Source organism: Cadophora gregata, assembly GCF_030347475.1.
Source record: "Cadophora gregata isolate MNR1 chromosome Unknown scaffold_16, whole genome shotgun sequence".
Lineage (NCBI taxonomy): Eukaryota > Fungi > Ascomycota > Leotiomycetes > Helotiales > Ploettnerulaceae > Cadophora > Cadophora gregata.
In genome coordinates this window covers 208,370-233,083 of record NW_026695939.1, presented here as the reverse complement: position 1 = coordinate 233,083, position 24,714 = coordinate 208,370, and the positions used below count along the sequence as shown (strand labels likewise).

At 49.7% G+C, this 24,714-nt stretch overlaps 11 protein-coding genes across 14 annotated transcripts; 7 read left to right on the top strand and 4 right to left on the bottom strand.

The window, feature by feature from the left end:
* Positions 1-78: 78 nt before the first annotated feature.
* RPT1 (26S proteasome regulatory subunit 7) lies at positions 79-1,747 on the bottom strand (the record flags this gene model as incomplete). The annotated part of the gene is made up of 6 exons (XM_058498732.1): positions 79-958; positions 1,007-1,236; positions 1,283-1,397; positions 1,449-1,498; positions 1,550-1,586; positions 1,740-1,747. The coding sequence occupies 6 exons, from the start codon at positions 1,745-1,747 to the stop codon at positions 79-81; spliced, it is 1,320 nt and encodes a 439-aa protein (XP_058350997.1).
* A 277-nt stretch (positions 1,748-2,024) lies between these two features.
* CCT4_2 (T-complex protein 1 subunit delta) lies at positions 2,025-2,329 on the top strand (the record flags this gene model as incomplete). Its single annotated transcript, XM_058498731.1, has 3 exons — positions 2,025-2,072; positions 2,126-2,177; positions 2,250-2,329. 3 exons carry the CDS (start codon positions 2,025-2,027, stop codon positions 2,327-2,329), a joined length of 180 nt encoding a protein of 59 aa, XP_058350996.1.
* Positions 2,330-2,348: 19 nt separating this feature from the next.
* Positions 2,349-3,847, top strand: CCT4_1 (T-complex protein 1 subunit delta; the record flags this gene model as incomplete). Its single annotated transcript, XM_058498730.1, has 2 exons — positions 2,349-2,954; positions 3,002-3,847. The coding sequence occupies 2 exons, from the start codon at positions 2,349-2,351 to the stop codon at positions 3,845-3,847; spliced, it is 1,452 nt and encodes a 483-aa protein (XP_058350995.1).
* Positions 3,848-4,494: 647 nt separating this feature from the next.
* Positions 4,495-6,543, top strand: TUB1_1 (alpha-tubulin; the record flags this gene model as incomplete). Its single annotated transcript, XM_058498729.1, has 5 exons — positions 4,495-4,509; positions 4,759-4,817; positions 4,945-5,254; positions 5,398-5,900; positions 6,060-6,543. The coding sequence occupies 5 exons, from the start codon at positions 4,495-4,497 to the stop codon at positions 6,541-6,543; spliced, it is 1,371 nt and encodes a 456-aa protein (XP_058350994.1).
* A 438-nt stretch (positions 6,544-6,981) lies between these two features.
* Positions 6,982-8,183, bottom strand: ONS95_005325 (uncharacterized protein). The gene is made up of 5 exons (XM_058498728.1): positions 8,101-8,183; positions 7,730-7,851; positions 7,591-7,671; positions 7,096-7,501; positions 6,982-7,046 (listed from the first exon to the last, which is right to left on the bottom strand). The coding sequence occupies exons 2-5, from the start codon at positions 7,839-7,841 to the stop codon at positions 7,037-7,039; spliced, it is 609 nt and encodes a 202-aa protein (XP_058350993.1). The 5' UTR covers positions 7,842-7,851; positions 8,101-8,183; the 3' UTR covers positions 6,982-7,036.
* Positions 8,184-8,439: 256 nt separating this feature from the next.
* ONS95_005324 (uncharacterized protein) lies at positions 8,440-12,351 on the top strand. 2 transcript variants are annotated; one of them, XM_058498727.1, is made up of 4 exons: positions 8,440-8,624; positions 8,965-9,282; positions 9,463-11,465; positions 11,513-12,351. In XM_058498727.1, exons 1-4 carry the CDS (start codon positions 8,480-8,482, stop codon positions 12,041-12,043), a joined length of 2,997 nt encoding a protein of 998 aa, XP_058350992.1. In that variant the 5' UTR covers positions 8,440-8,479; the 3' UTR covers positions 12,044-12,351. The 2 variants fall into 2 exon arrangements, with proteins under 2 accessions (XP_058350992.1, XP_058350991.1); XM_058498726.1 differs by having other exon boundaries at positions 8,440-9,282.
* A 973-nt stretch (positions 12,352-13,324) lies between these two features.
* Positions 13,325-15,550, bottom strand: ARG13 (Amino-acid transporter arg-13). The gene is made up of 2 exons (XM_058498725.1): positions 14,705-15,550; positions 13,325-14,648 (listed from the first exon to the last, which is right to left on the bottom strand). The coding sequence occupies exons 1-2, from the start codon at positions 14,813-14,815 to the stop codon at positions 13,719-13,721; spliced, it is 1,041 nt and encodes a 346-aa protein (XP_058350990.1). The 5' UTR covers positions 14,816-15,550; the 3' UTR covers positions 13,325-13,718.
* A 385-nt stretch (positions 15,551-15,935) lies between these two features.
* On the top strand, positions 15,936-16,502 carry ONS95_005322 (uncharacterized protein; the record flags this gene model as incomplete). The annotated part of the gene is made up of 3 exons (XM_058498724.1): positions 15,936-16,005; positions 16,120-16,265; positions 16,362-16,502. 3 exons carry the CDS (start codon positions 15,936-15,938, stop codon positions 16,500-16,502), a joined length of 357 nt encoding a protein of 118 aa, XP_058350989.1.
* A 338-nt stretch (positions 16,503-16,840) lies between these two features.
* On the top strand, positions 16,841-19,457 carry ONS95_005321 (uncharacterized protein). The gene is made up of 2 exons (XM_058498723.1): positions 16,841-17,525; positions 17,651-19,457. Exons 1-2 carry the CDS (start codon positions 17,068-17,070, stop codon positions 18,354-18,356), a joined length of 1,164 nt encoding a protein of 387 aa, XP_058350988.1. The 5' UTR covers positions 16,841-17,067; the 3' UTR covers positions 18,357-19,457.
* Positions 19,458-19,488: 31 nt separating this feature from the next.
* On the top strand, positions 19,489-23,848 carry ONS95_005320 (uncharacterized protein). Of its 3 annotated transcripts, none has more exons than XM_058498721.1 (7): positions 19,489-20,365; positions 20,457-20,686; positions 20,799-21,107; positions 21,156-21,435; positions 21,479-21,881; positions 21,926-22,769; positions 22,821-23,842. In XM_058498721.1, the coding sequence occupies exons 1-7, from the start codon at positions 20,263-20,265 to the stop codon at positions 23,475-23,477; spliced, it is 2,826 nt and encodes a 941-aa protein (XP_058350986.1). In that variant the 5' UTR covers positions 19,489-20,262; the 3' UTR covers positions 23,478-23,842. The 3 variants fall into 3 exon arrangements, with proteins under 3 accessions (XP_058350986.1, XP_058350985.1, XP_058350987.1); XM_058498720.1 differs by having other exon boundaries at positions 21,479-21,570; positions 21,628-21,881; positions 21,926-23,488; XM_058498722.1 differs by having other exon boundaries at positions 19,489-20,686; positions 20,799-21,435; positions 21,479-21,570; positions 21,628-21,881; positions 22,821-23,848.
* A 505-nt stretch (positions 23,849-24,353) lies between these two features.
* Positions 24,354-24,714, bottom strand: ONS95_005319 (uncharacterized protein; the record flags this gene model as incomplete). Its single annotated transcript, XM_058498719.1, has 2 exons — positions 24,354-24,491; positions 24,571-24,714. 2 exons carry the CDS (start codon positions 24,712-24,714, stop codon positions 24,354-24,356), a joined length of 282 nt encoding a protein of 93 aa, XP_058350984.1.

Sequence of the window (24,714 nt, the reverse complement as noted above, 5' to 3'; positions counted from 1 at the left end):
GATGTCATTTGCCTGATCCATATGCTACCGAAACACCTACGCCAGCTAGTATACATCCTGCCCCAACTTCCCAGCCGTCTAGTTGTATTGCATATAAGTAGCAGTAGAGTTGAACTTCAAGTTGCCCTTGATAACCTTGTCAACCGCGCTCAGGAAGTCCTTCTCTGTGGCAACCTTGCGTCTGGCACGAATGGCAAACATGCCTGCCTCTGTACACACACTTCTAAGCTCGGCACCTGTTGAATTGGGGCAGAGACGTGAAATCAACTCCCATCTAATGTCACGCTCCACAGACATACTCTTGGCGTGGATTCGAAGAATGTTTGCACGGCCGTCGAGATCTGGGAGGGAGAACTCGATCTTTCGGTCGATACGTCCAGGTCTCATAAGTGCAGGATCCAGCGTCGATGGTCTGTTGGTAGCGAACATAACCTTGATATTTCCTCGGGCATCAAAACCGTCCAGCTGAGTAATGAGCTCCAACATAGTTCGCTGGACTTCATTATCACCTCCTGCACCATCGTCCACACGAGCACCTCCGATGGCATCGATTTCGTCGAAGAAAATGATGCATGCCTTTTTCGTCCTAGCCATCTCGAACAGCTCTCTGACCATTCTTGCTCCCTCTCCAACGTACTTCTGAACCAGCTCACTTCCAATAACTCTGATAAATGTGGCGTCGGTTCTGTTGGCCACAGCTCTGGCGCAAAGAGTCTTTCCGGTTCCTGGAGGTCCATAGAGCAGGGCGCCTTTCGGTGGGTCGATACCAAGGTTGACGAATCGTTCTGGTGAAAGCAAGGGCATCTCAACGACTTCACGAAGCTTCTCAACTTGCTCTTTGCAGCCTCCGACATCGCCGTATGTGACATCCGGCTTATCCTCGACAGTCATCATTGTAACGCTGGCATCGATCTTCGGAGGGAGAGGTAACAGAATTTGGTACTTGTTTCGGTCGACACTGTGATGCATAAGCTTCTAATCCACTTCTCTGATCCGAACTGCTTACCCAACTCTCATGCCCTCCTCGATATCTGTAGGACTGACTCTGTCTCCAAGGTTCACGACGAATTTGGCTATTTGCTTAACGTTGATGACATATTTGCTCTTCTCGGCATCCTTATCGTCCTGGATGATCTTCGTACATCTTGCGACTTGCAGGGGCTGCTCCTCGGACATCCGCTGCCTGTCTGCGGCGACATCCCATAGATGAGGTGGTGCCAATCCAGTGTCAGATTCCTGCGCCTCGTCAGCATTTGTCTGCCAAATAGCCTGCCACTCCTACCTTCACTCCGATCTTCTCGTTGACGCTGGTTTGGCGCTCCTTGATCTGTTGTTCGAGCTTCTTGAGAGCAGCTCCGTATGGTGCCGCACCGTAGGTCTTTAATACTTGAATATCCCTGAAAATAGTCAGAATACGAAATTCGGTGTCGAATAGAAAGGCGACCTACTCATCGGTGAGAGGTGTGATCTTCTTCTCTTCTATCTCGTCGTCGGCGAACTGAATCAGTCAGCAATCAATTCCCAATTCCAAATGATCCCAATAGCTCACCTTCTTCGTATATTTCTCCCACTGTGATCCTGTCGCTCTGCAGTACCATGAAAGTCAGTAAACAGCCATGCTTTGAGTTGCCAAAGTGCTCAGAATGGTTTGGAACATTGGGCGACTTCCAAGCACGCGCAATCGCGTTTCGGACAAGAATAGATGGTCGCAGATGCTTGGGGAGAAGAGAATCGCTTACGAAGGCATCTTGAATGTTCTGAAAGAATTTCAAGAGATGTGTGGTGGGGGATATGATGCGAAGATTCGATTGTTGATGTTCCTGAGAAGGCGACGACAAGGCGGAAGCTCTTGACGAATACCCCGGATATATAAACTAGCCGAGTTTAGGCTTAGCGCCTACCAAAAAGAAGTCGCCTTGAGGTTTTGCTGAACAACGCGTTGGACCGCGCCGAACCACTCAACTCCATATATCCAACCCAGGGACGCCTTTCTAATTCCCTAAACCCTTTCAGATAAGCAAAATATGGCGCTCTCACAAGCTGCGGGAAATTCCACAAATGCGTCCTTCAAGGTATGGCTGTTTGGAGCTCCAAAAGAATTTTTGGCATAGCTAATGCCACTCAGGACAAGGAGAAGCCTATGGCTGTTCGAGCAGCAAATATCCTGGCTGCCAGAGGTACGTTATTTCCGCCATGAGCTTCAAATGTCTTTTTGCGCTCAAAAGTCCAGTAACTGATTTGGTGCTTAGCTTTGAGTGATGCTGTACGGACGTCCCTCGGTCCCCGAGGAAGTAAGTCAATAACCTTCAGCCTCGAATATATTTACTGACAGCCGAAAATTGGACAAAATGATTCAAGACGGTCGAGGGCAGACGATAATCACAAATGACGGAAATACAATGTTGAAGAGCATGGCTGTTATGCACCCCTCCGCGAAGATGTTGGTAGATCTCTCAGCAGCACAAGATGTCGAAGCCGGAGACGGAACTACATCAGTCGTGGTGATTTGTGGAAGTTTATTAGGAGCTGCAGACAGATTACTTGGAAAGGGTATACATCCATCTGTTATTGCAGAGTCCTTCCAAAGAGCAGCAGCCGCCGCAGTTCAGGTTCTCCACGATATGTCACATCCAGTTGCTCTCACAGATACCACGACCCTCCTACAAGCCGCTACCACTTCCCTTTCCTCCAAAATTGTTTCACAACACTCGAATATTCTCGCTCCTATGGCTGTCAACGCTGTTACAAAGACTATCGACATCAAAACCGCCGATAATGTTGATTTGAGAAATATCCGAATATTGAAGAAGGTTGGAGGTACGATCGAAGATACTGAGATGGTAGAGGGATTAGTGCTTGATCAGCCAGTTCTCAAGAGCGGTGGTGGACCAGTCAGAATGGAGAAGGCCAGAATCGGACTCATCCAGTTCCAGCTTTCGCCTCCCAAGCCAGATGTAGGCTTGATGTCAGACGTTTCCAGAAAGATTGCTAACAGATATAGATGGAAAACCAAATTGTCGTAAACGACTACCGACAGATGGACAAGATCTTGAAAGAAGAGCGAACATACCTGCTGAACATGGTCAAGAAGATCAAGAAGGCAAAGTGTAACGTTCTCTTCATCCAAAAATCCATTCTCCGCGATGCTGTCAACGACCTCTCCCTCCACTTCCTCGCTAAACTCAACATTCTCTGCATCAAAGACATCGAGCGTGACGAGGTTGAGTTTATCTGCAAATCCACTGGCTGTAAGCCAATTGCCGATATCGACTCTTTCACCGAAGACAAGCTCGGCAGTGCTGATCTGATTGAGGAAGTCCAAAGCAGCGGATCCAGAATTGTCAAGGTCACAGGAACCAGGAGTGCAGGGAAGACCGTCAGTATTGTATGCAGAGGTGCCAACTCCCTGATCCTGGATGAGGCAGAGCGCAGTTTGCACGATGCTCTCTGTGTTATCCGCTGCTTGGTCAAGAAGAAGGCTTTAATCGCTGGTGGTGGAGCTCCTGAGATTGAAATCGCTTCGCAACTCGCCAAGCAATCACGCGCTCTCAAGGGAACCGAGGCTATCTGCTGGAAGGCATTTGCTGATGCTATGGAAGTTATCCCAACGACTCTGGCCGAGAATGCTGGTTTGAACAGCATCAAGGTTGTCACAGAGCTGAGATACAAGCATGAGAATGGCGAGAAGAATGCCGGTGTCAGTATCAAGAGCGGAGGTGTCAAGATTGATATTGCGGACGAGAATGTCTTGCAGCCGCTCTTGGTGAGCACAAGTGCAGTAGAATTGGCTGCGGAGACGGTGAAGATGATTCTAAGGTATGTTCTCTGTTCTGGATGTGACGCATAAAGACTAACGGCTGCAACAGAATTGACGATATTGCCTTGTCGAGGTAAAGAGGAAGGATCTGAATGGCTCATGATGATTGTAGAATACTTAATGTAGCAATATGAGAGGGTCATCAAAGTCTCCGGCAGTTGAATTTGGCCACCAAAGCAATGGAAGCGATTCACGATACAAACACGCAGGAGTGCCGGGTCAAAAGGAGATCTTGTACCCTTGCAGTAAACAACCTCCAACCTACCACAATCTGGTCGCAAGCAATAAGAACAACACGCATTTTCTAACCGAGCCCAGCCAAAGTCACTCCCCCCAGATCGCAAATCCCCCCAATCCGCACGTGATGTCAACAAACCTCTCATACAGGCGGAAGCGCATCCCCTTTTTAGGGCTCAGGGGTCGAGCAGCGTTTCATGCACAGCACCGCACACCGCCTTCTCCCCACGAATCATGTGCTTCAGCTCATGTCCTCCGCCCCTCCACCCTGCATTAACCGTGAATCTCCCCCACCAACCATCTCAGAACACCTGAAGCACCTTCAAAACCACTCCCTCCTTTCATCTGAAGTGCGAATCTGTTGACATACAGACAAAACGGCTGATATACTGCATACTTGAGCACGCGAAAAGAGAAATACAATTGAACGGAAAGTCAAGATGACGAGAGGCGAGGTATGTGATATTGTTTACTTGCTTGATTGGGTGTGTTAGTGGGGTATTTCGCGTTGCTGTGTATTCTGCGATGTTGTGTTGTGGAACGGCGGTCGCGCGCCTAGCTACCTAATAAGATGGGATAATATGATGGGATGGGAGTACGATATCTTGCGAAGCTATGCTGTGCTGTGCTGTGTAATATTGGACGAGGATGCACATGCGATTTAGAATTTCAAAAAAAAAACATAACTGATCAATCCGCCATAGATTCTACACTTGCACATCGGGCAAGCTGGTACACAGCTTGGAAACAGTGCCTGGGAGCTGTACGTCCCCCTTTTACCATAACTCGATCACCACAACAAAAACAACTGCGAGAGGAGCGAAACATAGTCCCAATAGACAGAGCAAAATAAATTGGATACTTTCAGCCAGCTAACACTCCCCTTGCAGCTACCTCCTCGAGCACGGCCTCAGCAAAGACGGGCGGCCCGACCCCGCCGCAAAAGCCATCCACGAATCCGGCGAACTCGATACCGTCTTCACCGAAACAGGAAATGGCAAATACGTCCCCCGCTCCATCTTTGTCGACTTGGATCCCAGCCCTATCGATGAGATCCGCACGGGCGACTACAGACAGCTGTTTCATCCCGAGTTGTTGATTAGTGGAAAGGAGGACGCGGCGAATAATTATGCGAGAGGGCATTACACGATTGGGAAGGAATTGCTCGAGGGGACTTTGGATAAGATTCGGAGGGTTTTGGTGGGTTAAGAATTTCTTACTGGTTCTTTTTCCGCGTTGTGGAAGGGAAGGTCTAGATTGGAACCAATCTGTTGAGAAGGAGGGGAAATTACTGTTTACTTGGAATATGAGGCGAGAGAGAGGCAAGCTAACGTCTATAACAGGACAATTGCTCCTCCCTTCAAGGCTTCCTAATCTTCCACTCCTTCGGGGGCGGAACCGGCTCAGGCCTCGGCTCCCTCCTCCTCGAACGTCTCTCCACCGACTACGGCAAGAAATGCAAACTCGAATTCGCCGTCTACCCTGCCCCGCGCGTCTCAACCGCGGTCGTAGAACCCTACAACGCCGTCCTCTCCACGCACTCCACCATCGAGAACAGCGACTGCACCTTCCTCGTCGACAACGAAGCCGTCTACGACATCTGCCGCCGCAACCTGAACATCGAGCGCCCCTCCTTCGAGCACCTGAACCGGCTGATCGCGCAGGTGGTGAGCAGTATTACGAGTTCGTTGAGGTTTGATGGAGCGTTGAATGTCGATTTGAATGAGTTCCAGACGAATCTGGTGCCGTATCCTAGGATCCACTATCCGTTGATCAGTTATGCGCCGGTTATTAGTGCGGAGAGGAGTAGTCATGAGAGTTTCAAGACGCAGGAGTTGACGCTGCAGTATGTTTCCTTCTCTTCTCTCATTATTCTTTTCCCTTCATATCTCAAAATCTGGGTCTCATATCTCACATCTTCTCCCTATCCACTCGCTTAAAATAGCGAGACTCAACAACAAAATAATGTACGGCAAACAATAACTAACACAAATCCACCCCACAGATGTTTCGAACCCAACAACCAAATGGTAGTCTGCGACCCCCGCAACGGAAAATACATGGCCGTCGCCCTCCTCTACCGCGGCGACGTCGTCCCCCGCGACTGCAACGCCGCCATCGCCTCCCTCAAAGCCAAAACCTCCTTCAACCTCGTCGAGTGGTGTCCCACCGGCTTCAAGCTCGGCATCAACTACCAGAAGCCCGTCTCCGTGCCCTCCACTTGCCCCAACGACGGGGCCCTCGCCTCAGTTGATAGGAGTGTCAGTATGTTGAGCAATACGACGGCTATTGCCGAGGCGTGGTCCCGTCTGGATCATAAGTTTGATTTGATGTATAGTAAGAGGGCGTTTGTGCATTGGTATGTGGGCGAGGGCATGGAGGAGGGCGAGTTTAGTGAGGCGAGGGAGGATTTGGCGGCATTGGAGAAGGATTATGAGGAGGTGGCGGCGGATAGCTTTGAGCCTGGGGAGGAGGGGGAGGAGTACTAGGGGAATGGTGATTGGTGATTGGTGATTGGGGAAGAGGGAGGTCTTGGTGAATAGTTTCTGGGCGGAGATGATTGTGGACTTGCGATTTGGCTTTGTGAAGCGTTGGATTGAATGAGTCGAGTAGTGTAGAGCGGAGCATATGATGACCTCTTTGATTGATTGGCTGATGGATGAATGAATGAATCAATGACGAGATAGTTTGGCGATGAATGAACGATTGTTTTGATCTTTAATTTTTCACGGGGAAGTACTTGGAAGGGAGTGATTTGTCGAATGCTCCTCCATTTGAAAGAGGCACATGATGATATCGATATTTGGCAACAGGAACGAAATTCGATGAAGAGCAGATAGAGGTGTCATATTCAACCAATGGGAAAGGGATGCCATTAGCCTAGCCATAATAAGATATTAAGTTTCAATTCATTCCCACGACTTGAGAGAAAACCTCAAAATCAGGTGCCACTCGTTCCTAATCGCTGTCCCTGAAATGTTCTTATAGATCCCTAGCAATCGTAAGCCCCAAGACCATCACAAAACCGTCTCGATTCTTACTTCTTCTCATCCACATACTTCGTCCCCTTCCCCTCCGGACTAGCCGGCACCTCCTTATCGCTCAAATTCCAATCATTCAAATAGCCCACCCCAACCGTCAAATACGTCGCGAACCCCAACCATCCCAGATACGGCGCCAGAGCCCAACCAGCTACAGCATCAACCTGGCCCCATACGTATGTTAGGTAGCCAACTGTGCCTGTCAGGGCGACGATGTCGACGAGGGATTCGATGGGCCGTTTGGCAACGAAGAAGAGGGGCATCCAGATTAGGTTGAGTCCGAGCTGGATGCTGTAGAGGGTGGCGCCGTGCTTTGTGAGGTTGTGGGCGGTTGTGGAGGCGGTGGCGGACATGCCGGTTGTGAAGGCGCGGTGGGCGGAGAAGCCCATCAGGCCGTAGAGGATGGCTGGGAGGAGAGTTAGTTGGAGTTCTATGTTGGGATAGATGATTGAAGGGGAGAGCTGATTAGTCGTGGCGGAATTGATTGGTACTTACTCCATGCTGGGCCGAAGACATAAGGGGGAGGACGATACGGTGGTTGCTTAAGTGCCAGGTAGGTCTTCTGTGTTTCCTTTGCTGTTTGAATATTAGTATATGCTAGTAAATGGGAAATGAAGGGGCAGGGCAAGCATACGTCTAACAGAATAGCCCACAGCTGTCCCCAAAGCAATTGGGAAGATGATGGAAGCAGCGGGGTTGGCAAACAGTGCTGCTGGCAGCGTGAGGGACGGTATGAAGGTCGTCATTGTTACGATCCTGTGGTTTTGATATTTAGTCAATGAATCAACTTGGAGCTGGGAAGAAGTTGAAGAAGAGAGAAGGACGAGAAGGTGAGCTGAGGTGTGAGGTTGTTTTAAGCATGATCTCAGGTCGGCTTGCATTGCATGTGGTTGAGAGTGAAGCTTCCCCTCCTCGCTCGATGACGTCGTTTTGCATTCTTGGAGCTCATAAAAGATCCAGAAATCGTAGAATGGTACAGACAGTTCGGAAATAAGAAGGACTTACTTTTGGGAGTAAAATTGAGAGTGAATATAGGTGATGTTATTCAATTGTGTGTAGCATGGGGAGGAGCTGGAGTCAAGAAGCAGATCAGGAAGCTATGGTGGATCATGCCATCCATCTCTCATGTTCCTCCTGGCCTCGCTCGCCTCGCCAGCCTCGCTTGGTTTAAAAACTAGCATGAATCGGGCATCGCTCTGGCCTCTTTCGGAATGGAAACGAGCTGCCAATCAAATCATTGATTTTGGATTTGCCCCCACTTTCATGGAAGAGGCCACGGGCACCTGCACCTCTTCCAATTCCCTTCCTGGTCAAGCTCTACGCCCCGGTTGTCCCTGGCCCCCAGCCCAGCCCAGCCCCCAATCCGAAAGTGAGCTTGGACTCGATGTCGCGGATCGCTTCAGCTCCGACCTCACGCTCTCAACTTCCTCCTCGTCCTCCTCCTCAACAACACTCCTCCAAACCCAACTTCAGCTCTGCTTTGGGTGCGGATCGCTCTTCTCACCAAGAGCGAGCACTTACTCAATCCTGTTCGTCCATCCTTCTTTTTACAATACAATACCCCATCCGCTGCGCATCCTCGTACCTTCAACTGCACAAAGCCCGTCGTTATTTACCCACCTTGCACTTCTACTCTATACTTCATCTATACTATTACAAGAGATCAGCTCGTTTCGATCAGACAGTGTCGTCGTCCGTCCGCCATCAATAGGCGCCGAATCCCTCCTTTCTACCTCATTCTTGTCTCCGTTGTCCTACTTCATTCTATTCTACTATTACCCCCTCAGAAACTCACGCACGCACGCCCCCACCCCAAGCCTCTTATACTTTTTTGAACACTCCTCTGACAGCAATCATGGCATCAAACAGCAGCAGCTTCAGCTTCGTGGTCGCACCCTCCTCCTCCCGACAAGCTCCAGGTGTCACTTGACAATCAGCAAACGCGACGCCTTTACGAGCCGCCTAGAAGAACCCCTGCTGTCCCACCAACTCGATACCAAGCCAACTTCCTCCCTCAGAATCGAACAAACGAGACGATGGATTCATATCAGAGTTACAGAGAGCCGCAGTCGGCACGATCTCCTACAGAGCGTACGCCTTGGGCTGGTGGTCGTGATGATAATTACAGAGCGAGTGATCGGACGGATACTTCTCGTACGGATACTTTCTATCGTGGCAGATCTCCTGGTATGTCAATTCTCGAGATTTGTACTCCTGTCATACATTGATCATTGTAATTCGTTACATGCTGCTGGAGCGCACGCAACGGTTATTCGCATTGCGCTGTCGAATCCTCCATTCATTAACTCGGAGACTTTGCCAAAAATGGCTCAAATGAAGCATATACTTACAATGTTTGTTTTTCAGGTGTTGATCGAGGCCGCCGACCGCGAGACCGAAGTCGTTCGCCAGTTGCAGTTGATCGATATGAGCCCTCAAACAGAGGTCGAGAGGATTATGGTAGACGTGATCGAGATCGTGATGGCCGTCGGATTTCTCCAGCTCCTGTGAACATCGATCGCTATATTCCTGGTCAAGATTCGGGACCTCCACCGATCACCATCAATCCGTTAGCTGATCCTGCGTCGCTCGCATTTCAAGTTGGGTTTTCATACTTTGGAGAATGGTGGCGTACGAATGAAAAGATCAAGGAGGAGAAGGAACGTGCAAGAACTGGCAAACGTGCGGATCCGTTACGCCCACGCGATAGTCAGGAAGATCGTGAGAAGGAGAAAGCTCGAATTCAAGTTGCATATGATGCATACAAGGAAGAGCTTCAGGCGAAGATGGCAAGACAATTCGTTGCAGAACACAAGAACGAGCAATGGTTCCAGGAGCGATATTATCCCGAGGTTCGGGACGGTCTACGAACACAGCTCAATGAGTTTCGACGTGGCAACTACAGTCAGTGGGAGCAGGACCTCGAATCAGGTACCTTCGACGAGTACTCATTGGAAGGAATTCCTAAGAGCGAGAGCAACGGTGCTGGAGGAGTAGTTGAGAAGGAGGAGGGAGAGACAACAGCAGCCAACGAGGTTCTTGGTGTTGGTGATCTTGTCCCCTCTCGTGGAAGTGATATCAGAGACGAGAACGCTTTCCAGCCAACTCTTCTGATCAAGACACTCGCTCCCAATGTCAGCCGTCAACATTTGGAAAACTTCTGCAAGGAGCATCTAGGAGAAGATGAAGGAGGCTTCAAGTGGTTGAGTTTGAGTGATCCTAATCCAAGCAAGCGGTATCACCGAATTGGTTGGGTCATGCTTCACCCAGCACCTGAAACAGCACCAATTGTCGATCGACCTGATCCCAAGGACGAAGATGCAGATGGAGATATTCAGATCCCTGTAGTTCCGCAATCAACTGCTGAGAAGGCTCTTGAGGCTATCAATGGCAAGACTGTCAAGGACGAGGTCCGAGGTGACTTCACGTGTCATGTCGGTGTACACGTTCCGCCCAGCATGCCACGAAAGAAGGCACTCTGGGATCTTTTCTCAGCTCCTGAACGCATCGAAAAGGACCTCGAGCTCGCTCAGAGATTGGTTCAAAAGTACGAGGAAGACTTCGGATCTGATTTCAATGCAGTTCTGAAGATTGAGGAACGTGTTGAAGATCTGAAGAACCAAGGACGCCTCTTGCCACCAGTAACTGCTCCAATAGTCAAGAAGTCCAAGAAATCTCGAGACAATATTGGTCTCGATGAAGCTATGGATGAAGGTGAGGAGGGCGAGGAAGAAGAGGAAGAGGATGAAGAAGGTGAATTTGACGATGAGGTTGATGACGAGGATCTGTTGGTCAAGAAGAAGCAACTCGACCTCATGGTTGAGTATCTTCGCCGTGTTTTCAACTTCTGCTTCTTCTGCGTATTCGAGAGCGACTCAATTCACGAATTGACTCGGAAATGCCCAGGCGGCCATCTTAGACGACCGCGCAACACGCTGAGCACTGCTGGAAAGGCTGCTGCCAGAGCTAGTGCATTGGGTGAACCATTTCAATTGAAGAAGCGGACTGGCACGGACATGAATGAGGATCTAGACAATCCGAACTCTCCCACCGAGGATCGAAAGTTCAACCGAAACAATGCTGCTTCCAAGGCAGAACAACAGTTGCAGCGTGCTTTCAACTGGGTTAAGACTTTCGAAGAGAAGCTTATGCAGATTCTGGAACCTGAGTCGATTGACGTACGCAAGTTGGGCGGAAAGCCAACCGATGAAGCTTTGAAGGATGAAGTCACGAAGTTTGTGAAGCAGGAGGACGAGCATAAGTTCAGATGTCGAGTTCCGGAATGCACCAAGCTGTTCAAGGAAGAACACTTCTGGAAGAAGCACGTTGATAAACGTCATCCGGAATGGCTCGAGGGATTGAGAAAAGACGTAAGTTCAGACTGATATGGAAATGGAGCACAACTAATCATGTCTAGTTTGATCTCGTCAACACGTATGTGAGCGATCCAGCTCACATTGCGCCTTCAAGATCAGATGCCAACAGTAACGGTCATTTCCCTCCTGCCAATGGCCACATGCCAGCAGGTACCCCTCGGGGTTTCAATCTCCAGAACTTCGGAATCGCTGGTGGCATGCCACCAATGCCAGGATTTGGCCAGCCAGGCTTCTCACCCTTCTTCCCTACAAATCTGCCAGCCGGAAACTGGAATGGCGCTGGAGATAATCGCGGAGGTGGACCTATTCGACGCGGCGGTCGTCCATACCAGGCCAATGCTCGCACTGGACCTTATGATCGTCGTCCTAGAGATCCGCGCGATAACAACGGTAGACTCAGTCCGCCCCCTGGCGCTCGTCGTGGCGGTATGACTGGTGGAGGAAGATGGGGAGATGGAGCCGCTGGAGGTGCCGCCGTTGGACCTCGGGAGGCAGTTCAAGGCAGAAGTCTCAAGTCATATGAGGATCTTGATGCCGTTGCTGGTGGTGGATCTGGGGAGTTGAATTACTGAGAATGGGACATGGTGCTATGGATGGATCTGGTGCGCGATGATGTGGGATGCGGAATGAGATTTCCGAAAAGTCATATGGCGTTGGTGCACATTGCAATGGAACGCTCTCTAGCATTGAGAAGATCATTTGGGTTTGTCTGTCTGTCGGTCGCTGATGACTGGCTATCTTTTCCTTGAAACTTGTACCATACATAGCATTGCAATATGGATGAGATTGCTGATGACTTGACTTGACTTGACTTGGCCCACTGGTATCAGACCCGTTTATTGTGATAACTTGATTTGCGAACTGTGTTGCGTCTATCCGTCTACTTTTTCTGACTGCTTGTTGTGAAGGCGAGCGGTGGGAGGTGGAGTGGGGTGGGGATGTCTTGACTCGCTTAATCCCTGGTAGATGTAAATAAACAAACTAACTTACTCCTTCACAGCCCTGGGATAGATAAACCAACAAGGTGGTTGATAGGGAGCTATGGGATTGGTTGGTGTGTTGCTGGAGGTCTGGAGGTTATATTTGAATTGTGTATAGTGTGTTATGGTGTGGTGTGGTATGCTACGAGATGATTGATGAGTTGGAGGATTTGGGGGCTTTTTGGGGGAGGGGAGATGGGAGAGGGGAGTAGGGAGTATAAGGGGAGAGGGGACAGGGAGAGGGCATGGAGTATGAATAACAATATAAAGAATAAGAAGCAGGAAAGGGTAGGTAAACAGAAGGTGAACCATAAATCCCACCGAAGACTTCCTTCCGTAAGAGAAATATGATGTCGTTAGGCGTTGGCACTTCTTTAGATTCTAGATTCCGGTATGTTTCATAAAGTTAGATTACACTTTACTTTATTAGGAGGTAGGTAGGAGATGTAAAGTAAAGAGAGCTGTAATCACATTACGCAAAGAAGTGAAATCGATCAGGTTGGAGAGCTGTATGGAACACGCTACGGAGCTATGGTAACTTGCAGGAACTTAAGGTATAGGCATAGGTATAGGTATATAACAGCGCGGCAGCACGGGAGAAATGAATATATGTGAGAGAGTGAGTATTTTGCTTGGAGGGGATGTTCGATCTGATATGAGGTACGACGCACACATAGGGGAGTGGAGGAGGTGTTGCGGTAGGATGAAGTTTTTGGAGGAGGAGTTGGAGGTGAGGGGGGGGGGGGGGGGGGATGAGTAGCTAGAAGAGAAAGAAAGAAAAGTGGAATGTGATGTAAATAGTAAGGAGGTACTGAAACACATTCTCAATGTATGTGATGGCTTATGTTTGAATATCTAAAAATCATTGAGATTGCGCCTATGTGTCTCTAGTTCATCTATATACTTATCTTAACTCGCTGATTCTCTTGCTTTTATTTTTGATCTCTGCTCATTCGCTGGTTCCAGCTCCTTTCTTGTTGTATCTCCTCCTGGATAAATTTCAGAATGGAAGGAAATATATGTGCATTTGAATATCCTCTATGAACGCCAACCATCGCCTTGTATCTACTTTTCAAATACCCTTGCTCTATGTCAAGGTCATAGGCAAAATCCATCAGATCACAAGCCTACGAAACAACCCGTCTATGTCTCACTCGCTCGCTAAATGCAAAGTCTCAAAACATAAAATGCCCGCCATATATCCAAAATGCAACGTCCAATGTCCATGATTCATAATCCATCCTCCATATCCAAGCTTGATGTGAGGTCACGACATGTGAAACCTCCCTTTCAACGCATCGAAAATAATAAAGATAAACGCACTACTCGGCGCGCTCCTCGCAACCGTAATCCCACACCCTCTGTACAACCCCTTCAACCCATACTGTCTCCAAATCGCCAGGCCCTCATCCCAGAACTTGACTGCCGGCGCCGTGCTCGATACCGAGACAGTCTGCATCCGTGACTTGATCGTGTCGGCTGGGAAGAAGAGGAAGTTGTAGGACATTCCTGCTGATGCCCCGGCGAGCGCTTGTTGCCAAAGGGGGAGGGGAGCGAGACCTTCGGAGGAGGTGGTGGAGAGGTTTTGGCGTTTGGGTGTTAATGGGGGAGAGGACAGCAGTGTGTTTTTGGAATTGAGATGGCGGAAGAGGAGAGTGACGGTCTCTTTACTCCCGAACCAAGCTGCGCAGCCACCAGTCTCGCGGATCAGCGTTCCTAGCTGACCGTTCCAGAAGCCACGGAGACCTTGATGTCTGAACACTTCGCGGATGACTGCCAATGGCGTAGGAGCACGATGTACCATCCCATCTGTGCTTGCTTTCGCCGGGACCTGAATCTTGCATTTCACGAGCTCGACGGGAGTGAGCACGAGACTTGTGAAAGCGCCTGAGATGGCGCCCGTGAGCCAGAGTGCTGAGAGGGGGAGGGGTGTCTCGCGCTGGTAGAGGCCGGTCTTAAAGAATGCTTCGCGGGCGACGCGCTCCCAGAAGAAGAGGGAGGAGGTTTCGAGGGCGGCGCCGACGAGCGGCGCGGATATGCCGCGGTAGAGGCCCAGGAAGCCGTCGGCGCGGAGGGATTGCTTGAAGCAGTCGAGGGGGCCGGTGTAGCGGAGGGGGAGGTGGTCGGGCTGGGATTGGAGCCGCACTTTGACTGTGTCGAAGGGGTATTCGATGTATTTCCCTGCTACGCCGGCGATCTGGTGGGGGTGGTTAGTAAGTGTGTTGATGTGAGGGAATGGGATGGGAGACAAACAGAACCAAATACAATGTCCTCTACGGCGTCCATGAGAGCTTCTTTCCCCTTGACGGAGAATGCTGGGGAGGACTCGGAGGAGCTGAACTCTGGTGTAGCTGTGGCTGCCATCTTATTCTTAGGCTGTATTCCCGTTTCGTGGTGGAGCTTCCGTGATCGGTGGCGGGGTCAATGAGGAGGACCGTTACTTTTTGTAACGCCTTTTCCAAGAGCACAATTAAAGTTTCCTTATTTATTCACTCCCGCCGTATCCTTTGCCACTCCAACAGTGTATATGTGTTGGTAGATATGGGCAATGCCGTCGTGTGCTTTGGCCGTGTGTTACAATGTTGGTTGGTGTGAGCTTCAAATGGGAATGGACCCCCTGCGACGTTGGATATGTGAAAGAACGAGCAAGAAGGCAATGCGAGCTCTTCTTGCTGTTGCTATGCTCCCATCGGAAGGAGAAGAGAATGACAATCTGCAGTTAGGTTCTTGTGCAGTGTAGGGGGAAAAGCTTCGAGTCGGAATGAGCGAATGCGTTGTCGTCACTTATCGATAGGGCGAAGCTGCTGTTATCGGGGGAGCATTTCGAGGGGCGGTCAAGAGTTGGGAGGGTGTTCTCTTATGTACGAACGACCCCGCAGATACGCGCAGTGGAATGGAGACGGAGGAGGATCTGTCGCAAGTTGATGGGGGCTTGAGGATCCGGGAGTTGAGCTGGGTTGGTTCGTAGTAAATGTCTCTTTTCTTGCAAAAAACCACTCACCGTGGACTGAACGCTTGCATCAGCGCGGGGCTTGCGGGTCGGGCTGGGTTGCCACAAGCGAGGCTAGACCTTTGAAAATACAACACTTTCAGATGCAAATAACAACATCAATATCTTATAAATTTCGGAAAATAAATGCGGCGTGCCCATGCAGTCACTCTCTTCTGCTTGGAGCCCAACTTGTAAAGTAATTCATAACCTCCCAAAGTCCTCAGTCGACCTCGAGAGAGGGGTATTTTTAGCCATCCGTCGCCGTAGCGTGCGTACAGGGAATAACGTTATCAGATCTTCCCATTTTTCTTCACGGCCCACAGAAAATTTTACTTTTTCTCTTCCGGTCGATCAGATAAGAAGTCTTGGTATTTGTGTCCCGCCATCATATCTCCACTTGATTTTTTTGCGACCAATCCCAAATCACCTGAATTTTCGATTCCGATATCTGCATTTGCATTGACAGCTCCGGTCACGCTCAAATCCGCAGATATGTCTACTGAGATTGAAGTTCCTGTTGAGTCTGTTGGTGCTGCTGCGCCGCAGGGTATGCGAAAGAATGGTATGTTGGAGCTGTTCTTTATGAGTCGAGGTGGAAGGGCTGGTTGGCAGTTGTTGGTAGAGGGTAGAGGGAGAGAGATCAGAAGGATGATATGCTGATACTCTTGGTGTGTAGGCAAGCAATGGCACGTACCGAAAACCGCATTCCGTCCCAAAGCAGGAAATGGCACATACGAGAAGAGACAGGCAGAGCGTGTGGCTATGGCAGCGGTGAAGGCGAAGGAGAAGGAGATGAAGGATGAGAAGGAGGCTGCTAGACAGGTGCGTTCAGACTTACCCTCCCTTCGATCCCCTTCTCGGGTTATTGAATGGAGAGGAGATTGGGAGGAGATTGGAGCTGATTCATGTGCCCTGCAGGTCAAGATCCAAGCTATCAAGGACAAGCGGGCGAAGAAAGAGGAGAAAGCCAGATTCGAGAAGTTGGCTGAGACTATGCACCGAAAGAGAGTAGAGAGACTGAAGAGAAAGGAGAAGAGGAATAAGATGTTGAAATCTTGAGGGGTGGAGGGGTATTATGAGGCATATTTGACTTGCTGTTGCGCGGCATGGACGGCGTTTTTGGTTGGCAAAGATTCATAAGGTGTTTGGAGTTGGAGGAGGAATGAGAGATTTTACAAATCAAGCTTATTTGGGCTTTAAACTACTATGCTGCATGCGTATCCTCGGATTCGTGCTGTCCAGATCATGGCGGAAGAGCTATAGCTACAAGAATATAGCATGGTTGGAGTCGGACTCCATGAAGTCGAGATTCCAGCCTTGCATCGCAGGCCGAAGCTCACGGACAAGGCTTCAAATCCATAAAGAAATGCACTAAAGCTAAAACCCTTCCAAATCTCTATGAAAAGGATCTTTTGTTATATCTTAATCATACTACAGTTTCCTAATCTTTCACACCTGTGCAATCTATGGTATCTTTATCTATCTCGCATGAACCTCGGCCCGTCATCCATTCATTCCAAGCTCTCAGCCTTCCCCAACTCCAAACCCACACCTTGTACAATACAACCTCACAACCCAACAAACAAATCACTACCATCTCCCTCCCTTCTCCAAATCCACCACTATGTCCGCCCCCCTCGAACCCATAAAAACAAACTCCATGCCCCTCCCACCCACCTCCCCAACCCGCCCCAAACACCTAACCACCCGCTCCATAACAGAGATCAACGCACCTCCTTCCCTGCCGCGGATACCTCATTCATCAGGTCACGGACATAACAAACATCATCATCCGCATATACATACGCATCGACATAGAGAGGAGAAAAGGGAAAGGGAGCGGGAGCGGAGTGGCGAGGGAGATGGCGTTGGGGGGTTTGGACTTGGAATTGGTGGGAGTAGGAGTGAAGGACATACGCCGAGTGAGAGCCGGGTTGCGAGTAGGAGGGAAAGTCTATGGGATGGGGATGGGGCGGCTGGAGGAAGTGGGATAGGAGGGGGCGGTGGGATTGGGAGGAGAGAGAGAGTTGTTAGGGAAGGGGAAGTGAAGGAGGAGAGGGAGAGGGGGGTTCTGAGAGCTACGTTCGTTATTCTTTTCTTTCTGCCCATTCATTGAGATCTCTGTCAAGTATAGAATAGCTTGGGAGGTTCGACAGAGATGCTATGATATAGCTATATTTGGTATATATGCTAACAGGTAGCTACAGAGAACTCCGAAACGCCCTCAACACCCTCAACACCCACTCCAACACCACCACCCGCCGCCTCGACACAACCTACTACTCGGTCCTCGAAAAGCTCTCCACCCTCCAAAACACCATCACCTCCCTCAAAGAACTCGCGCACCTCACCCGCGGCCTCACCGAGCAATTCTCCTCGGAATCCCAAGACGTAGTCGACGACGTGACCGGCCAGCTCGACGGCTTCGACGGCTTCACAGACCAGGAAGACAGGATCAAAGCCCTGCAGGACCGAGTCGCGAGTGGGAGGTCCAGGATCAAGGAGTTGGGTGCGAGGGTCGAGGTTGTGAGGGAGAGGGTTGAGGGGTGGGAGGTTGCGGAGGGGGAGTGGCAGGAGAAGACGAGGAGGAGGTTGAGGGTCCTGTGGGTGGGGATGAGTGTTGTGGTGGGGATTGTGGTGGTTGTTATGGCGGTGCAGTATACGCCTGCTAGGGAGATGAGGGGGATGGGGAATGTGGGTTTGGAGGATGGGAAGGGGGAGGGTGTGAAGGGGTTGAATGCTACGGGTTTGTTGGGTGTTATTCCTGATATGGAGGGGGTGAGGGAGGGGAGTGAGGATTGGAGTTTGGCGAGGAAGGGGATGGGGGAGAGGATTTGGGAGAAGTTGAGGGAGGGGGAGGGGGAAAGATTGGGAGAGGAGGATCCTAGGTTGAGGGTTTTTGATGAGTTGTAAGGGGTTTTGTAGGATATGAATATGTTGCCTTGGGAATTGTCTATTTCCATAGAGGAATAGAACTTGCTAAAGGGTGATGTGGATGTGGCTGTACTTAGAAATACCGTATCAAGACTTGGGACATATGAACCGCAGTAGAATACAGTACGGAGGTAGACTACTTCCAAACCTACCGAAGTATCCCCATTCTCATTGTCATTCCCATTCTACTAAGTTTCGCTTCCATTGCCCCAAATATCCTCCCATCCATGCCATGCCATGCCTCGCCATGCCATGCCTCGCCCAGCAAGGCTGAACCAAGTGGATCTCTTCCACTCCAGTGACTCCACTAAATACCTACCATAGGAACAAAAACACCCGGGACTCGGCACCCTCACAGGACATCCTTCCCTGGCTGCTGCTACTTAGTAGGTATGCAGAGCAGACCAGCAACGTGGACTTTTCGCCTTCCATTAAAAATATTGATTAACTCAGCTGGCCTCTCCCTGTAGACCTTGTAAGTAGTAAGTAGGAGTAGGAGTTAAGAGACTGGGCATTGGCTTGGGCTGGGAAAAGATGCGGAAGGCGTGGGTGTCTTGGGTGTAGACTCTTAGTCGTAGTGCGTGATGACTTGGCAGGCCGCTTTGCCGTGGTGCCGTGTAGATGCCGGATTTGCGAGGGAGGTCTGGATGGATGGATGGGTCTTGGGTTTTGTCTTGTGTGTTGACTTGTGGTTTCTGGGGTATGAAGAGTGTGGCTGGGTTTCGGTGTGGTTAAGGTATTGTAGATGAATGGCTGTGTCTTGGATCTATTAACTGGGGAAGTATTGAGCATGAGGTGACAATTCGTGGATGGCTCAATGTTTGCCCCCTCCGGACGAGTTACTACACATGAATGTTTTACAGGATCTCAATTTTATTCGTTGTTAATTGTACTGGCAGAGACCGAAACGGAGACGGACATAAGGTTCCTGGTAAAGTAGATCTGCTGAGCTTAGATCAGGGAGATCAGGTTCATAGATAGTGGAGATAGATCAGCTGCGGTTGGTTACTGTCGCGTATGTCTCAAAAGTTCGCAACTCGCTTGAGAGAGTCTCGCATGACTGGTGTGGCTCAACGATTATTATGCATAAGTAACAGAAAATAATGAATATAATAATATATTGATGAAGAAAAGAAAATAATCCAAGGCTTTGGAAATATTATAGCGGTCTCTATTTTTGAAACCCAAGTCTTATTCAACTTTCCAAGCAAAGGGAAAGTCTCGGCATCACTCAGTCAACACACCCCTTCACCCCTCCAGCGCTCTCGATGACGACGGACAGTCGAGTGGCCAAGCCCCCCAGCACTAGACTGCGCATCCCTGCCTCCCATCATCAGCAGCAGCAGCACAATTACGTCTCAGTGTCAGGGCCTGGCCTGGGGCAGCTGGGCATGGGCATGGGCAGTCAGTCTTTCTTGCCTCGCCTTCAGTACATTATCTCTTGCCTTTCCCTCAATTAAACAAAATTTACTACATTCTCTCTTCTACTCTGTCCTATCATCCTGTCGCTCGCCCATACTACGCATCAACAAAATCACTGCGCAATTCCTACCTAGAGGAGCAAGCAGCTAATCGCGGAAGCTGGCCCGTCATCCTTGCATGGACACAGAGTAGGGACTGCGCTGCTGCATTTCGACCCCTCGACGAAATACCCCGCTACAACAGCGTGATACGACTCGTGAACGGTTGGTCAGCCTCCAAGCAAAAGCTGCAAGCCACTGTTTCCCATCACTGCGAGCATCAGCATCCTCTCGAGACGACATTTGGCTTCTGCACCTCTGTTCAAATTTCCCCAGACATCGAGGCAAGCTAGAGAAGGTTGAGGTCGACCATAGACACGGAAGACAGCAGATAGTGAGGTCGCAGCAGAGACGAAGCAGACAATATGGCGCAGAATGGCAGTGCTATACCTCCAACAGGAGGAGCAGGAGCATCGACAGCAGCCAAACCTACAAATGGACAGGCACTGACAGGAAAACAAGAGCATTGTAAGACCTCCTCCTTCTGCCTCCTCAACAAGCAAGCAATCTTCTACAGACCATCGTCACCTCAATACCCACCAACTAACATCCTCCACAGACCTCAAACGCGAGCTCATCTCCCAACAAGTCAAATACGAAATCACCGAACTCAATTCCCCGACTGCCCTCCAACGTTTCGGCGCACCTTTCAAATCAGATTTCGGGGAAGTATCCCCGCTGGACTCAGAGCTGCCGATTCTGAGATATATCTTTGTGCATCATGTTCGCGAGTTTCCGTTCCTGGATAAGGCGAAGGAGAAGGAGTTTTGGCAGGATAAATTGCAGGTGGTGAGTCTTTCCTGTTGTACCTGGAGGAGTGTGGGATTGGGAAGGGTTGGAGAAGAGGAGATGGGATTGAGACTTGGATTGTGTGGAGTTATTGCTGACGGATCTCTAACAGTTCCTTCAATCATTCGCCAATAAGCATATTTCGTCTTCGGAAGATCGACTGGAGGAGACAAAGCGCAGGAAGTTATCTATCAAATGCCAGAAACTGGTTGAGCTGATGATGGTCTCTGGCATTCCCACAGCCTCTGGATATGAAGAACGGATTCGCTTCTCAGAACTTGAGGTTGTGGATGCTGGGGCTATAGATCATGGTGTTCTACAAAGTTTGCCAGAGGGACATTATACCAATGGCTGGGATGTGAATGTTGCTGGTGTGCGAACGACCTCTGTGAAACGGAATATCCGTTACCATAAGCATGCGGTATGTTTTGCGCAGAAACCACGTAGGAAAAATGCTGATATGTGATAGGAATTCATCTTGAGAGTCAAGAGGAAGAATGAGCTGGAATTCTTCATTGGACGGCGATATGGCGATTTTTCTAGGCTACACAAGAGGTTACGCACCGAATTGCCAGGCAAGATCCTTCCTCCTATGCCGAAGAAGAATAAGCAGAGTTCGACCGCTTCGAATCTGTTGAGTGGGATTACGGGAAGAGGAGATGATGATGATGCTTCGTCAATATCGTCAGTCTCAACTATGGGAACTGTACCACAAGTCGCTTCCTCCATGAACACACTTTCAGTAAAAGGTATGTCCAATTCCTCATCCTCAAGAATGGGCTAATTTCATAGACCACCGCCGAAGTCCTTCTTCTGCCTCGTTCGGGAGAAGCTCACCCCGTACCTCTATGGACAGCAGACCTCTAACTCCAGCACCAGATGATGTACGCAGCCATATAAAACCATTTAAATCAAGATCTAAAAAGCTTACAAATCCACAGTCTGTCGTGTTATGGCGCGAGAACCAGCGTATCTCTCTGAGAGCTTTTCTCCGCACTCTACTTTCCAACCCACAAATCGCCTCTACCAGAGCTATCCAGGATTTCCTGACCTTCGAACCAATGACTCCAACCGATGCAGATGTTGAGGATATTGCAAGACGGAAGGCTATGGATGAGAAGAGAGTTGAGGAGCAGAAGCAGTTTTATGAGATTGCTAGGAAGAGAGCGGCTGATTTGGATGTTTATATGGAACAGTAAGTTTGGTAAGCAGGTTTGAGAAAATTGGCTAACAGTGCAGGTTCCGTCGGGATATCGTTGAAAGCAATGGTCTTACCAAACTCTTCAAGGAAATCAAGGAGAAAACAACGATCCAGGATTTGAGCATTCAATACCAGAAGTTTGCTGAGTGGTTGCGGATCGAAGTTGCAGCTACGATTTACCATCTCTTCCTTGCTGAGGACAATTCGCCAGAATTGTTTGCCCAGATGAAGAAGATTCATTCCATGATTCCGTATACCATGATCAAGAACGCTATTCGGATAGCTAACCCCGCGGCCGTCATGTCCAGTATTCTCGATATCTTCCTTGCTCAACCTTTCGGAGCTAGATCATTGATGCAGCGAATCTTTGCTTTCACTCTCAACGATGGAATCAAGAGTTTCCAAAAATCTATCGACTCTCTTATCAGCAAAATTGATGACGATGTCCTGTGCGACAAGTTGAAGAAGTTCTCGGATGCACCAGAGAATGTCAAGAACGTGATCAGAACCGAGTCAGAGCTTGATTCGGTGGATCTCATCGTAGCTATCCTTCGCTCAGAGGACATCGAACCACCGTTGAACTCGAAGCAAATTGGCAAGGTTTTCAACGCATACGTGGCATGGAATAGTGCTGTTGAAAATGTCGACGAGGAAATGAAGCAAGGAGCCCAGCTTTTCTCGTACATGAAGCAGCTGTTGAAGCTGTACACGAGACAGCGTGATAAGGCTATGATGTTGAGCATGATTGAAGAGCCCGTCACGTTACAGCTTCTTAGAGATCTCTTCACTATCTTCTATGAGCCTCTCGTCCGTGTTTACAAGTCCGCGAACGTGTACAACAGTGTCACGGACTTTGCAGTCTTTATTGACGATATGATTACCGTGGGTATTCCTTCCTCTTTGAGTGTATTTAGCTAACGTACGTGGAAACAGGTCGTCGACAGGTGCCGCGAACAAGACGTCTCCGCTGACCCCAACCAAACCGTCCAAGCCTTCATCGACCTCTGCCAACGCCACGAACACAACTTCTACAAATTCGTCCACGAAGTCCACACCCACGATAACGGTCTCTTCACCCAACTCATGGGCTGGATAGAAGGCATCCTCGAATTCCTCCGCCAGGGCCCGAAAGCCGGCAAGCTCGACATCAACGCCCTCTTCGCAGGCGCCGTCTCCGTCGGCCAACTCGACAAAGCCAAAGCCATCGCCGAGATCGACTCCCTCATCGCCTGGCAGGAAGCCCGCAAGAAGTGGCACTCTGACAAGACGCGCCAGAAGATGGCTGCTGAGGGCGGGGCCCCCACTGGCGTCGAGACCGTCCCTGGTGGCATCGCGTTCAATAGTGCGGATTTCGGGCTCGATCAGATGGATCTCCAGGAGATGACGTACGCGGAGGATGAGGAGGATAGTAGTGATGAGGAGGAGGACGACGATGAGCTGGATCCGATTGCGGCGGAGAGGAAGAGGAGAGCGAGGAAGCAGGATCATTTGAGGAGGACGGCGGGGGAGCCGGTTAAGCCGGAGGTCGTGGAGGTGGATAATTTGAAGGAGAGCTTTTTGAGTATGTTGAGAATGGTGCTTGCTGAGTAGGTGGTGAGGGGGAGGGGGAGGGGGAGGGGGAGGGGTAGGGGAGGGGGATTGATAGGATGGGATGGGAGTGGAGAGGACTTGTATATGAGATTTGTATTGGATCCGTATATGGACCGGGTTGGGTTCGGTTCTGCTTCTGGTAGAATCACTTTGAGGTGGAGGTTATGAAGACATGGTCGTTTCTTCAGCGAGCGCTGCGTTGCGAATCGAGATCTTGCACATGAGACAGTTCATTGGCGAGGGAGAGCTTGACTGCGAGAACATGAGAAGATAGAGAGAGATGAAGAGAAAACAAAATAAATGAAGAGGAAATGAGAAATGAAATGAGATATAGACCAGACTATTGAGATATCGAGCAATGATTGAAATGATTGAATGATTTAAACAAAAGAAAAAGATTTGACCTGGATTATAATTTCTTTTGTTTTTTCGTCCGGATTCTGAGAGTGTTATTTGTAAATTGGCTATAAATGGTGGGGTTTTAAGGGATGGGTGTATGTATCTTTGTATGTACCCTTACCTAGCCAAGGACGTATGACTGCTCTCTTGCACTTATTCTTTGCTGTGCATGTATAGCCGCTGAGAATCGTGGGTAGTTGCTTCAAAGCCAGGGAGAGTCCCCCGGGTTTGGGTACTGCGAGGAGTAATCTGATGATCTGCAGAGCTCATGAGCACCCCAATAGGTCTTTGACATTGCTTTGAATCCCGCCCGCTGTGTTCGTTGTTCTGTTGTGTCATCCATCCATGATCTTAGGTCGAGGTACTTCATAAGGTGTCCCGTACATCGAGAACAGCGTGTATATATATTACTTGGAGATATTGTCAACGCCGTGGCAGTACGCGTCGTCGTCAAATGTGCGCGACATGCCCAATGGCTCAAGCGAGCGGCTCTTGAGAAATTCGAAGTTGCTGGAGGAAGCAAGCTCCTTCCAAAGTCTCCAGGATCCGGTCTGCAATCTCGTAGCCCCAATCGTTGTAGCCGAAACCCTCCTCGGAAAGGACGGCTGCGCGGAGCTGGCCCATTAATTGTCAAGAGTGAATCCTTTCTGGTCAGCAGTGGAAGTTGGTCGGACTGGAACCAAAGACCACCAACACGTTCCAAACCTGACCGATGGCCCAGCAGATCGATCATGGTGGTGTGCTTTGTGATAGTGGGATCTTTGACATGAAAGTCATCCCAAAGCTCCTTCGCAGGTTTATCACACTTGAGTTTCCCACACTCTACCAACATGCCCAT